This window comes from Pezoporus wallicus, unplaced genomic scaffold, assembly GCF_028554395.1.
Source record: "Pezoporus wallicus isolate ANWC-B61680 ecotype Strahan unplaced genomic scaffold, APGP_CSIRO_Pwel_v1 contig_13480, whole genome shotgun sequence".
Taxonomy (NCBI): domain Eukaryota; kingdom Metazoa; phylum Chordata; class Aves; order Psittaciformes; family Psittacidae; genus Pezoporus; species Pezoporus wallicus.
Genome location: NW_026641917.1, coordinates 759,644 through 773,081, shown reverse-complemented (window position 1 = coordinate 773,081; position 13,438 = coordinate 759,644). Strand labels below are relative to the sequence as shown.

Sequence of the window (13,438 nt, the reverse complement as noted above, 5' to 3'; positions counted from 1 at the left end):
CCTGCCAACAGTGAGTATCTGAAATGGGAACATTAAGTCAATAACCTGGAGCTCAGCTCCCCAGATGGCTGTCTGGCACACAGGCAGCACCACGTCACCTGAACCCAAGGCAAAGGGGTGCAGCAGCCCCACACTGCATGCATGGATGTATGGAGAGCCATGGAGGGAAAATACTGTGCAAGCTCATAGCTGCAATCCTCTTCCAGAGCCTCGAAATTAGTAGGCAAATTTAACATGCAGAGAAGCAACCGATTAATAACCCAGCATTGACTTAAGAAGACCTTGAATAATACATAGTGCTTGTACATGGAAGGGGAAAAAGTCAAGTCCTTCTGCTTGTCAAGTGTATCTGCCTCCCAAGCACCGACACTCGATGAGAAATCTCCTTGCCAACAAGCCACAGCTTCAAGCAGCTCTTCAGAAATGTCTTTTGCTAAGATGAATGGTAAACTTTGTGCCAAGTTAGACTGGCATTTGGACAGGTCCAACTATGGTGCTGTTTTAAATGTAATTAGCACTTCCTGCTAATAGAGTCCCTTTAAACCTGCCAAGCAGAAGATGCTAAGCATTTGGAGCCCACAGTGATGAGCCATGGTGATGTCACGTGTTGGCTACGCTGATAGATAAGGGAGAGTATCTTACCATGAGGCTGCCCCAACCTTTTCTTCATCCTGTCTGCACTGCAATCCTCCCAGCAGCTTGGCCATGTGAAGGAAAAGTCAGACCCAAACAGACAAAAGACTGGCAGAAGCTCAGCTGCAGGTGCTGGGCTCCACTGCACGATGATGACAGCAGCTGAAGCTATGAATGGACTATTCCCTTCCAAAGCTTGATGCCAGCTTCTGTTTAATGCTGGTTTTAGTGTGAGACACTGAAAACAGGGGTATCAGTATCCCTGTTCGGTGCTGTCTACCTTCCTAAATAATGATGGCTGGAATAAAATTTGCTCCCTTTTGGGAATTTTCCAAACCAGAACTAGCAGAAAATGGTGTTTACTTTGAAACAGCCACTTTTTTTTTGTTTAGGTGCTACCTACACAATGCTCATTGTGAGAGGGGTGGAGAGCTGCGGAGTGCATCGTCAGTGATTGGTGGATCATCAGATCATTTGTGTACCATCAATGAAAAATGGTGAACCTAAAATGCATTAATTCTTGAGCTGGGGAGAAGAACCAAACAGCACCTCAGGCAGAGGCTCCCAACAGCCTGTTATTCCAACTCTTGCAGCTGAGTGACCCTCCTGGGCAGTCATCCCACAAGGATGCTGCATGGATTTAATACCTGCAAAGCAATTTGAAAGTGAAAAGCCTCACAAGCAAGCCCTGTGGCTGTAGTCCAGGAACAGGAGAGATGAGACCTGATTTCTATTCCCATCTCTGATATGGATTCACAGGGAAATCTTCCAACCCCTCCCTGTGCCTCAGTATCCCCACAATATCTATAGAGTGTTACGAGCTCAAATTCATTCATCTCTTTAAAGAGCTTTAGCGTCTACTGCCTGAAGACCAAATGACCATCACACAAAACATGAGCTGTGTACGACACAAGGTCAGAAGGCATTTAAAAAAGCAGCCACCCCATGCAAAATGCAGGGTTAAAAATATAAGCAGGAAATGAGATTTGTCTTCTTCAGATGTAAATGAGTGCCAGCAAGCAGCAGAGCTCCAAAGATCTGCATTTTAGAACCGAAAAGTGTTTCTACAAAGGAACTACAAAAAAAATGGAATAAACAAGCTCAATTCTTAGAGTTTGGTTTCCAGAGCAATAAGCACAAAAACTGAACCCACAGAAAAGACCTGTATAAGCAACCAAATCCAATCATTACGACAATAAAGAAGAGACAGCCGGACTGGTGCAGAACTATTTCCAGAGAGAAGTCTGTTCCCCATCCCTTTCACACCCTGCAGTGGCTCAATGGAAGAATATTTAAGAAGTTGCAAGTTTGGTCATAATGTGTAAAAAGCCCCTGAAATGCGACATCATTTACTCTTCTGTGGTATTGCTCAGCAGAGCTAATAAATCTTGCATGAGCAGAGCTGATTCTAATTTTCTAATATGAAAAGGCATTTGGATTGAGAGAGAGGGGAAGATAAAAGTGATTGAATCTCCAATAGCCCAGCGTCAGTGACAAGAAACATCCTGCTACGGACCCCAAGGAAGAATAGCTCCCCCTCCTCCCCAAACCATAGGCACACTCACCCGCTCGCATATCCAATTCTCCCTGCTTTCTGCTCGCCACGTCTCAGTCTCCCCTATTGACAGGACGTGGTTTTAAACACAGTTACACAAGTTATCATTTCTGCCTTTTGATCAATCTGAATTTTCAGGACAATTACCCTCTTAATCAATGATTGCTATCAGCAGCCCCTTGGATTCTTCACCAAGGCAATCGTACCGCCGGGGCAGACGGCGTGTGCATATGCAATGAAGCTGCGGGGAGGTGCAAGTCCATCTTCCCCTGACGTAGTTGTCGGCTAAAAGGGTGGAGAGCTGTGAAGGCCACTTCAAGGAACACCTGACGTAAAAAAATAAACGGAGGGAATTAAAAGGGACGTTGTGTGAGGTATCTGTGGCACAGCCGGGCTGCGGGGACCAGGGAACTGCTGAAAACACCATCGAGTTGAAAAACAAGCCAACTAAACCAACAGATTTACCATCCACTGAAACCATACATTTCAGAGCTATCTATAGCCAGCACTAACTGCTCCTAATGAGGCTAATAAAGTCCGTTTGCAATCAGAGACTGAAACTATTAGAAGAAGGAAAAGCAGAGAGGCAGCTTTTAACAACCTCTAAAGATGTGGGGTTTGGATTTAGTGTTTTCTGTATTTTTTTTTCTTCTACCAGAAATAATTTAACATCACCAAAATGCCTCTCGTGCTTATATACACAAAGCAAGCCTCCCGCTGCTCCTCCCTGGCAGGGTACATGTTTCGGTAATTGATGTTTGCACAGAACCTCAGCTCTTGGAGGATGCGGCTCCTCGAGGCATCTCTCACCATCACAGCAACACATCCCCAGAGATTCAGATGCCACAAGAAACCCCAAAGCAGCTGAAGCCAAAATGCAGGAGCTGCAGATTGGCTGGGGGATGAGGCTTAGCATCCCTGCTGTTGCAAGAGCACCACCACGTTGGCAGGTTCATGCTGCTTGGCTTTTGTTATCAGCACTCCACATGAGGCAGGGTGAAGAAGCACATGGCTTCTACCTTCACATCACTTTGTTGCTCTCTTGACTACCTTACAGGCACAGGACTCCTTCACACATCGTAATAGCTTGGCTAGATCTAGATAACCATCGTATCTTTCCTAATAGCTCCAGCAGGCAGTGAGGCTGCATCCTCTCCTCTGTTTGGAAATCACTCTGCACCTCTTGGGCACTGTGCTGGCAGGAGGGAGCTTTGGGACCTGGACAGCAGGAGGGGAACGCTGCCGGAAAGCAGCCGAGCTCAAGTAGGGCAAGGCAGTGTGGTGGCAGCATGGTGTCTTCACCATCTCGACCACCAGCTCGGGCTGGCAGTAGGCAGCAGTGGCAGCTGCCTTTGCAGGCTGCTGGCTGGAGGAGCTCTCCGGAAGGCGCAGTATTTCACTAGCTATTTTACATGGAGAATTGCTGCTCAAAGATATCCCCACTGTGTACTCCAGAGCAATAAAAATAAAAAAAAAAAACCACAAGAAGAATTCTTTAGGCGGGTAATGGGCATTTTATTCCTTTTTATGACACTAAACATAGGCAGCTGGCATAATTACACCACAATAAAGGCATAATGTGCACCTAGCAGAACAAACTCATACTTTTGATAATTAGGCAGAGCAAACACAGTCTGGGATTCAGTCGCATGGCTTCACTGTCTCCTGGATCTGCCAGAGCCCCCACCCCTGCAGCACATCAGCCCTATTCCCACAGCTCGGTTTAGCTGGGCCCCATGGGCTGAGCAAGTAGAGCTGTCACCTGAGCACTCTTGCACCGAGAGGAATGGCTCTGCAGCTCACTGTTTAGAGTAGGGTGCAAGGGAGGGAGGTGCAGGATGGATCCACGTGCAGCTCCTGAGAGGCAGCTGGAGATGATGCACTAACAGAGCATCAGCAAAGGATGTCAATCGCCTCCTGATCGGCACTGGCTGACCCCATAGGCAAGGCTACAGTAGAACAACTCCATGTGGCCAAAGCATACATGGTACAAAGGCAAAGTGAGACAAAAAACACAGGAGAGATGCAGAGTTCTTCTGGGTTTGGCAGCTAAGCTGAGGCCAGTTCCAGGAGCTGGAAGGGCTAAGCAGGGGCATGGTGACACCCCTCCACAGCAAGGACCTTGGTTAAATGCAGCCTGTGGGACAACATCCAGAAGAAAACTGGGCCCTTTGGCAAAAGGCAAGGATGGAAGGGAATGTCTAAGGGAGGCTGAAAGACCCCACCTACAGAAAGGGCCAGTCTGTACCTGCTGGAGGCTAGCAATTAGCTCTTTGAAGGCTTTGTGCTCCCATTAGTACTCCTAGCCCTGCTAACTTGCAGACCTGCCTCCTCCAAAACACACAGGCAGGCAGCAAACGTGCTCCTCTGGCAGCTGCGGACATCCACGCAGGACAGCTCTTCCCCGAGCAAGGAGCTCAGCCAAGGCGGAGATCCTAAATGATCTCTAAAATATTAATAGCATCAATCAGAGCCAGGCTGACAGAGGTTACAAACTGGAGAGCGCAGAGAGCAGGCTTTCCTCCAGTTGGCACAAGACCATATCCACAGTTTGTTTAAAACATCTAAATATCCACAGTTTGTTCAAATATGCATCTGCAGGATGCATGCATGAGCAGTGCTGGCACAACAGTGCACTGGGGTTTCATCTCCACACTGCCGAAACCCACTGTGGGTGCCAGTCACTGCACGTAGGAGAGAGACCAGCTTGGCTACACTCTATCCTACACAGCTTAGTGGAAGCTGGTGGCTTTAAGGTATATTGAGTGCACTGCAAAAATGCTGGAGTATCTGGCCCAAAGAAAAGTGAAGGAGGTGAAGCCGATCTATCAGCCTCGAGTGAAACCTGCATATTCATCTGTGGACAGGATGCCCAAGAAAACATCACACAGCATCATTATGAACTCTTTCAATATGAGATTTAACGCAAGGAAGGGAAAAGTAAATACAAGCATCTTGCTTCCACACCTACTGACATGCAGAAAGGCACTGCTAAGAACTTGATGGGTACTGAGCAGGCCTGGGAAGACTGCAGTGCAGAAATCCAGACTATGACTTCAGGATGTCCATTTGCTCTGGAGCTTTGGCGAGCACCAAAATCCATGTCAAAGCACTTAAGGAGAAGCTGGTCCCAGTCTATATGAGGGGCCCAGGCAAATGGGAAAACCAGACACTGTGAGATAGCCCCTGGCTGGGCTCATGCCTTGATGTGATCAGAGATGCCCTCCCCAGTGGGCCACAAAACAGAAGTTTATGCCTAGATGAAGGGTTGTTTCCTATGCAAAAGCAGGCTATCTGCAGACTTTCCAGCCAGTTCTCAGGAAGCCACTGTCACAGATCCGATCCATGGGCTGCAGGCAAAGAGTTCAAGCAAGGAAACCTGCAAGTGGAAAGAGCAATAGCCAGGATGGAGCCAGAAGTACTGTGCCAGCATGGGGGAAGGGCAGCAGGAGACTCTTAATCCCAACTGTGAAATCAACTTGCTTAGTAGCCTTGGGGTTCTGAGGGATTTAATTAATTAATGACTGTGAAGAACTGTAAGTTATTAATACACAAATTCCTCTACAGTATCTCCCACCTCCCAGTTCTGCCTCTCTTGCTGCTTTATATCAAGCCCATGAGAAGCAACAGCCAAGCCACAGTACCCCTCTGTGCAATGGGGCAGAGGCTGCACCACCCCCAGTTTCTCAGTCAAGAAGCAGCAGCACCACAGTATCCCCCCTTTCAGCAGGATAGTGCATCACATTCAGCACAGGGCACCAGGAACACCTCATATAACAAAACCTCTTTCCAGTTACTGGCAAGCAAATTGCTACCATAAACCAGCCTGCTGTTGCTGGTGGAGGTGGCAGGCAGTCACTCTCCTTCTTGTAGCCATGCTGGCTTGGTGGGACAATGCGGACAAAACCAGTTAATGTTTTAATCTCCAAAGCTACAAAATCTGATTTACCCTCCATCCCTCCTTGGAGAGCTACACACATCAGCTTTTATGCTCCTACATGGAGCTCCTGTCTTTTAAATGCAGAGAAAAGAGGACACTGCTCCTTTCCCAGGCACTAGGCAGCTGTACCGGTACCCATGTAAAGCTCCAGCTGAAGGACTGGGATGCAGGGATGCTCTGCCCCTTGCCTGGCCCATGGGACTCTGGGAAAGGCCATCTTTCACGCACTGTGCCTTTGCCTACCAGCTCCTCCTGGCCTGGAATGCAGCACACGTTACAGGATTATTGTAAAACATGCCCTGCCTCTAATCCCTTCTCCTCTTGCCTTGCTCTGGTATTGACTGCAGGGAGCTGTGTCAGGCCCGGGGTCAGGCTTGCCTCGTGCAATACCAGGCCACACAGAAGGCTCCAGCCTCTCCAGCTGACCAGAGCACACGAAACTTGGGAAAACACAGCCTGCCTCACACCTTCATATAAGCAGGCATGTGAGATTGGAGGCCCCCATGTTTTGCTAACAGCACTGGTGCCTCACAGGCACAGCCATGGTCCTGCGTGCAGGTGAAATGCCAGACTGGTGCCAGAGAGACACCTGCTCAGTGGAGATCCAGGGTCAATTCTGACCATCCTTATGGTTTCCCTGGTCTGCTCCTAGGCTTCCATGCCAAGGGCTCACTACTGGGCAAGTCTGGATGCAAGTGTGTGGCACATCAGCCATGCAGCAGCCATGCTGTGCACACCATTATACCCACCTACAGCAAGGGTCCAGCTAACAGGTCCCCAGTCACACCATGACCAGGCCTGCAACAACTCCCTGCCTATCCAGACCCCATTGTGGGGACCATGAGGCCACTTCAGGCTGCATAACCTCAACACTGCAGAAAGATTTCTTACCAAAAGGACAAGCTGCTTAGATTTCACTGTGCTTATTTTGCTTGCTTTTGAATGCTCTTTCCAAAACTTTGGCACCTACAGCACACTGCCTCATCAACAGGCAGGACCAGGAAAGCCAGCGTGGCTCCTTCCTCCACCTGTGAGCAGCAACCTCTCATGGTGTAAAGGTCTGAGCAGTACGTTTAACCTCAGCAGCAGTGTGCACACAGTCAGATGGGAGCCAGGAGGCTCCTGGGTGCAGGGGGCAGATGCTCAAATCCCCCAGCAAGGGGAGCACAGGCACAGTGAGGTGCAGTTGAGCAATATGGCACTAAGCAGGAAGAGCAGCACAGGAGGTCTGAGCAGCTGCCTCCGTGCCTTGTGCCTGCAGGCTACGGTGATGTGCATGTAGAACCACAAATGCCAACCACTTGAATAGAGAATGATGCTTTAGATAAAGCAACCACTGCAGTGCACCCAGCAAACCACTGTTTACAACATCATCTAGAAGGCTAAGCTTTTGAACTGGCTAATAAAGGCACAGAAACAACAAATTCTACTTAACAATTTGTCCAGTATGGGCAGGCTGCATGGGGCCAAATAAGATAATTGTGTTCCTCAGCTTCCTTGAATCACCACTTTCCTGCCTTATCTGAGTGCCCTCTGTACCACACATGGTACCAGGAGGCCCTGGTCCTTGCTGAAGCCTGAAGGCACTGCCAAATAATAAAGGCCATCTTGGGATTTTCCCCATACAAACATCCTGATCTGGGTAAACAGCATCAGGAAAGGATGGGAGAACATACATGGCAGCCAAGGCAACCATCCCTTCTTTCCCTGCTCAGGTGCTCTGGGTTTCAGCAATGTGTCCAGGGAAAGCAGACATTCTGCATCCAAGTGTCACAATAAGGCAGGAAGGGAGAAGTGATGACCCACACTGTCTGCTTCAGGACAGGACCAGCTCCACCCAAACCATCCCCACCATAGTCTTCTAAACAATGAAATCTCAAGAGCTAAAGATCTCACATCCCTGCCCTCATCCTCAGAGAGTATTTACTGATCTCGTTGCAATAGTAAGGACATGAGCACCAGCCATTGACCACAACCACTCAGAATAAACTTTTGCCTTCCTCTGAACACTTTAATTCTTCCAGAAATGATTTCTGCTTAGTTTTCTCTAAGCTGAACATCCCACATCCCTCAGTCTTTTTTGGGAACACATCTTCCAGCTCTCTGACCCTTCTGTTTCCTTCTGAGCTCTCTCCACCTGTGCCACGTCCTCCTCAAGCACAGTACACAAAAACGGTTTGCTTCAAAGGCTAAAACTAGGCTCCAAAACACCTTGTCTAGGAAAAGAGATGACATTTTTAACATGTGCCTAGCACATTTTAATATGTACTAGTGAAAGAGAGTGTAGGAGAATCCGTGATGGTAAAGAAGTTAATCCCCGTGTGAGATGAACACGTGCTAAAACACATGCTGGATAGCTATGGGAAGGGAGGAAGGACAGAAGGATGGAAGGAAGTGCCAGGAAGAGCTTGCTGCTAATAGGACCAAAATACTGATGTTAATGGGACCAAAATACTGATGGCCCCTTTACACTGGAGTAGCTCTAAATGGTTTCCACATAACAGGACCTTGACAGAGATTGTCTTTACTTACCCAGCAGAGTCTAAATGGTAGTGAGGAAGGAATGGGCTGCATGTGCCCAACCCACAGCCCTCTGCTTGCCATGAGTTTGGCAGCACGAAGGGTTCTCTTTCACCCAGGTGTGGATTTTATGGCCAAAAGGATTTATTAATCTGCTATTTCACAAGCCAGGAAACTCGGCTACTTTCTAGTGAATCAAGATCAAGAACTTACATTAACCCACAGCGGATCACATCTTTCCTGCTAGCTCCGAGAACAGCTTGAACAGACATACGTTCCACAGAAAATTGCTCCTGTGCTTTTAGGATGCAACAAGAAAAAATAAACACAACAAAAGGCAAAGAAGAGGGAAATACACAAAACTATTTGATTTAGACAAAGATGGACACTGCTTATTTCTGCCCTCCTGGGATGGGCATGTATGTTATCACTCAAGTCATCCAAAACCAGTGAAGCCTCCAGGCTGCATCTAGAGCCCCTCTCAGCTGTGGCAAGACCAGCTCCTGAGACTGCAAGAAAAGGAAATGAAATGCAAGGCTGGGATCATTACTTTGAAACTATAAGCTCGTGCCACTGAGCCAAAGCCTGTTATATCGACATGGGTTTGTGTCACCCCAGCAGCAGAGATCATTCTCCATCTCCGCTTGCTCGGCTCCCCTCCTCCCAGGACAGCAGTGCTCTGCAATGCTCTGTGAAGTCTAGCTACAGAAAAAACTCCCAACACCTTGCCCAGCAGGCTTAAGTTATGGGGTTGAGCTACTGCAGAGCGGAAAGTACCCTGCTGACTGCTCCACCACACTCGGAAGCTGCTTGGCAAAGCACAAAGTGCCACTTGCAGAGGAGCAAATAGCAAAACCCCCAAATTCCCTTCCCTGGGGCAGAGAGCCTAGAAGGGGGGTGCTGCTTCTTAAAGCCTCCAGTATTTAAAAGGCACAGAATTTGTACCTCAGCTGTTATACAAGATGCTCCTAGCCCCTGTCTTCAGTCATCAGCCTGGGCAGCAGCTTTGAGGGATGGAGACAACTCTGCTTGCCAGTGAGACCGGGGGCTGAGACGGTGGAAGGCAACAACTACTGGCCACACAGCCCACACCCCTTTGTTGCCTTTGTTTTATGTGAAAGTGGATACTAAACCCAACCCCGATGGTTACTCTGCCATTACAGGAGCACCCTGCCTTAGTACATATTGCAAACCCACCACATCAACAACCCCTTGGTCCATCTGGTTATAACTTCTAGGGAAACAGAGGCAAAGAAGTCCGTTGTATCAACTCATCCTGCATCCTCTTCTAATGAGTCCAGGAGGAGGAAACAGAAAAGACTGCCAAGAACTTGAAGACTCTCAGCCTCTCTTCCCAGTACAACCTTCCTGCACATTGGTTTTCCTTGGAAATGTGTTTTTACTAAGCACTCTTTGTTAAATAAGAAAGGGAAGACAGGTCCTTCTGTAGCAGGATGGAGAGGGGCTGCTCCTTTAAGCCCTCTTCTGGATGCCCTTTCCCTTTGAGATGACTGTCCTCGACTCCCTCCTCATCTCCCTCCTTTTGATTTAAGAGTTCCTCTTCTGGCCCTGACAGTAAGGTATTTCTGTCCCACAGATTATAACTCACTCTGGGCTATTATTCAACTCCCAAGCCCTGGCCCTGCTGCATTTAGTCCAAACATAATATCCTTCATGCATATATTATCTGTCTCCCTATTATCTGGAATCATTTCGGAATTAAATTTCAGTCCTGCAATATTGGCTTGAAGAGCGGCTCGCTTTATGGGCTAGTCAAAGGTTAGAATACCAATCAAAATAACACTGCCGATGCAGAGAGACATTTTAATATTCCAAAACCCGGTAATTGTAAAAGGACATAATATTTTTTCCCTGATTACCCCAAAGGCAACACATGTTAACAAGGCAAGGGAGAGAGTGAAGGAAATTTCAGAGTTCAGACAGCCGCACGACAGATTTAAAGGAGAAGTGGTGGACGGCTGCTGTGCTCCAGCCCCTGGAGCAGAAGGGTTCCCGTGCCCATGCCAGCGGGATGCCGGCCTCTCCATCCCCAGCCTCACGGCATTCGTGCCACCTCTGGTCCCCCAAGTCAGGAGCCTTTGAGGGTGCTGTCACTGCAAGGGAAGAGAGCAGCCAGAGCTATGCTGAGATGGACAGCTGAAGATGATCATGGCAGAAGAAACTGCCGGCATTGGCTGCAAAGGCCATGAGGCTGCCCCAGATTAACTCCTGTTTGAACCAGAGCTGATCTTTTTGGGAAAAAAACCTTGCTTCCTGAACTGGAGAATGCATCACAGCCCTTGGTAAGTTGTTCCAATGGTTAATTACCCTCACTGTAAAAATTTGCACCTGAATTACCTCGTTTTGGCTTCCAGGCACTGGAACTGCTTATGCAATTCTCTTCATTGGTGACCTCGTAGCAGTTTTCCAGTATCTGAAGGAGGCCTACAAGGATGCTGGAGAGAGACTCTTCATCAGGGACTGCAGTGATAGGACAAGGGGTAATGGATTCAAACTTAAAACAGGGGAAGTTCAGGTTAGATATAAGGAAGAAGTTCTTCACTGTGAAGGTGGTGAGGCGCTGGAACAGGTTGCCCAAAGAAGTGATAAATGCTCCACCCCTAGCATTGTTCAAGGCCGGGTTGGACAGAGCCTTGGGCGACACAGTCTAGTGCGAGGAGTCCCTGCCCATGGCAGGGGATTGGAACTGGATGATCTTAAGGTCCTTTCCAACCCAAACCATTCTGTGATTCTATGCTTTTGTTTGCTAGGCTGAAGAAGCTTCTCACCACATTTTGGCTCTCCCTTTAGATACTTACAGACTACAGCCAAGTCTCCCTTACCCTTCCCTCTGTAACTTTAAATGGCTCCCAGGGTCTTACAGCTCTTGTGCAGTCTTCAAGTCTCCAGTATTCTTTCCAGTGCAGAGACGGAACCCAGCATCCCAGACCGGTCAAACCAGTTCCAAAGAAAGGGATGATCCAGCCCCTCTGCTCCTACTCGTCATTGCCTGTTTATAAATCGAAAGCAGCCGCCTCCTGGATGCAGTATCTGCACACTTTATCGAAGATGATTTTTATGTTTTCTTTTAGAGCATTGATAAAAGTGTTAAATACAAGAGGTCTGAGAAATAGATCCCTGTGGGACCCCACTAGGAAGACATGCACTCCATGATGATTATCCATTTACAATTAAATGCTAGGAGCTGTCAGTTTGCTCGTTCTTAATCAATGTAATGTGTGCCATGTTGATTTTGTATCACTCTTGTTTCTTAATCAAAATGTCATAAGGTACCAAGTCAAATGCCTTCCAGAAGTATATTACGTTGACATGGTTACCTTTATCAACCAAACATGTAGTCTCATAAAAAAAATATCAAGTTACTTTGAAAAAGATCTAGTTTCCATAAATCCACATTGATTGGCATTATATTACCCTCTTTTCATTCTTTATTAATCAACTATGATATCTGGCTTTTCATTACTTTGCCCAGAATTAATGTCAAGCTGATAGGGCTATAATTACTTCATCGGTCATCCCATTTGCCCTTCTAAATTACTGGTACAACATTAGCTTTCTTCCAGTCCTCTAGAACTTCCCCCATGTTCGAAGACTTATTAACAGTCCAGGACTTCTCAGCCAGCTCTTCAAAAACTCTTGTAGACCAGCTATGCAAAATGCCAACCAGAAGTCACCACTTAACTTTATCAACAAATTGTGTTGTAACAGCAAACCTCTTGCTCAGCAACAGGGCATCCTCTGCCTTTCTGTAAATACAGAGCTAAGTATTTATCAAACACAGTCATTTTGCTGTTACAAGCAATTCCTTCAACTTCCTTCCAGCTGTGAACCAATGCCACTGCAGACACCTTTATTTGCTAATCTCCATTGAAAAGACACTTTTACTCCCCTTAACCCTGGAGTCACACTTCTTGTGTTTCCTTTCACAACCTCTCCCCTTCTTGCCTTCTGAGAGAGACTTTCCAAAGCCAAGAAGTCCACAGCCAAGTGTGAGAAGCCCAGGAAAGCACAGATCCCATTGAAGGAAGGTGTGACAGGGTTTGGGAGCACTCACCCATGCTGCAAACCAGCAAAGCACTGAGCACTGGAGGTATACGAGCAGCTCTTCATAGTTAAGTGACAACATCTTTTCATGTGCTTGGTGCTTTGGCCATGAAACACTGCCTAAGGAGTCCTCTGCTATTTGTAATCTTCCTAGGCATTCCATATTCCCTACAGCCAGTAACTCAACAAAGAGACAACTGATAACAATCACAATAAATCCTCAAGAAGTTAGACCTCACAAAAGCAACTTCCAGCCACATAGGCCAAAAAAAATAAACCATTTTTCAGTTATACCCATTTCAAAGTTCTTCATCCAAAGCACTCCTCTTCCCACCCCAAAGGCAGATGGAATTGTTAATTCAGAGGAGAGACAAAAAGCTGTTAGCAAATCTTTGTTTGTTTAAGATGTGTTTATTTCTAGTTGCCAAATATTAACAAAAACATCCTATTACAGGCTTCCTCTGTTAGATTTCACAATGTGAAGAGGTGACCTTAAAACATTTGTGCATTGTAATAATTATTTGTTTTCAACTAGAAGTATCTAGATATCAACAAAGGCTGGGCCTGGAAAAGGCCAGCTCTGCACACAACCATGGCACCCTCAACATGATCACGCTGTGCTCCCCAGGGCTCTGTCACCTCTGTTTCGTGATGCCGAGAGAAGGAAAGTTGCGTTCCTCCACACACATCATTCAACCCCTGCCTTTCATAAAAACTCTTCTGAA

The 13,438-nt window shown here is 47.2% G+C and overlaps 1 protein-coding gene across 5 annotated transcripts in view; it reads right to left on the bottom strand.

Moving 5' to 3' along the window:
• The window catches only part of ERI3 (ERI1 exoribonuclease family member 3), a 131,222-nt gene that overhangs the window by 62,459 nt on the left and 55,325 nt on the right, over nt 1-13,438 (bottom strand). Inside the window, exons 7-8 of one of the 5 annotated variants that reach the window (XM_057425885.1) lie at nt 2,336-2,514; nt 2,191-2,251 (exon numbers count right to left, since the gene is read on the bottom strand). The exons of 2 other annotated variants lie outside the window; for them this stretch is intronic. In XM_057425885.1, the coding sequence (XP_057281868.1) occupies nt 2,377-2,514 (138 nt within the window). In that variant the 3' untranslated portion in view covers nt 2,191-2,251; nt 2,336-2,376. Of the gene's footprint in view, nt 1-1,427; nt 2,515-4,758; nt 5,568-13,438 lie in introns of those variants that run through there. 2 more of the 5 variants (XM_057425884.1, XM_057425888.1) reach the window with 2 other exon arrangements.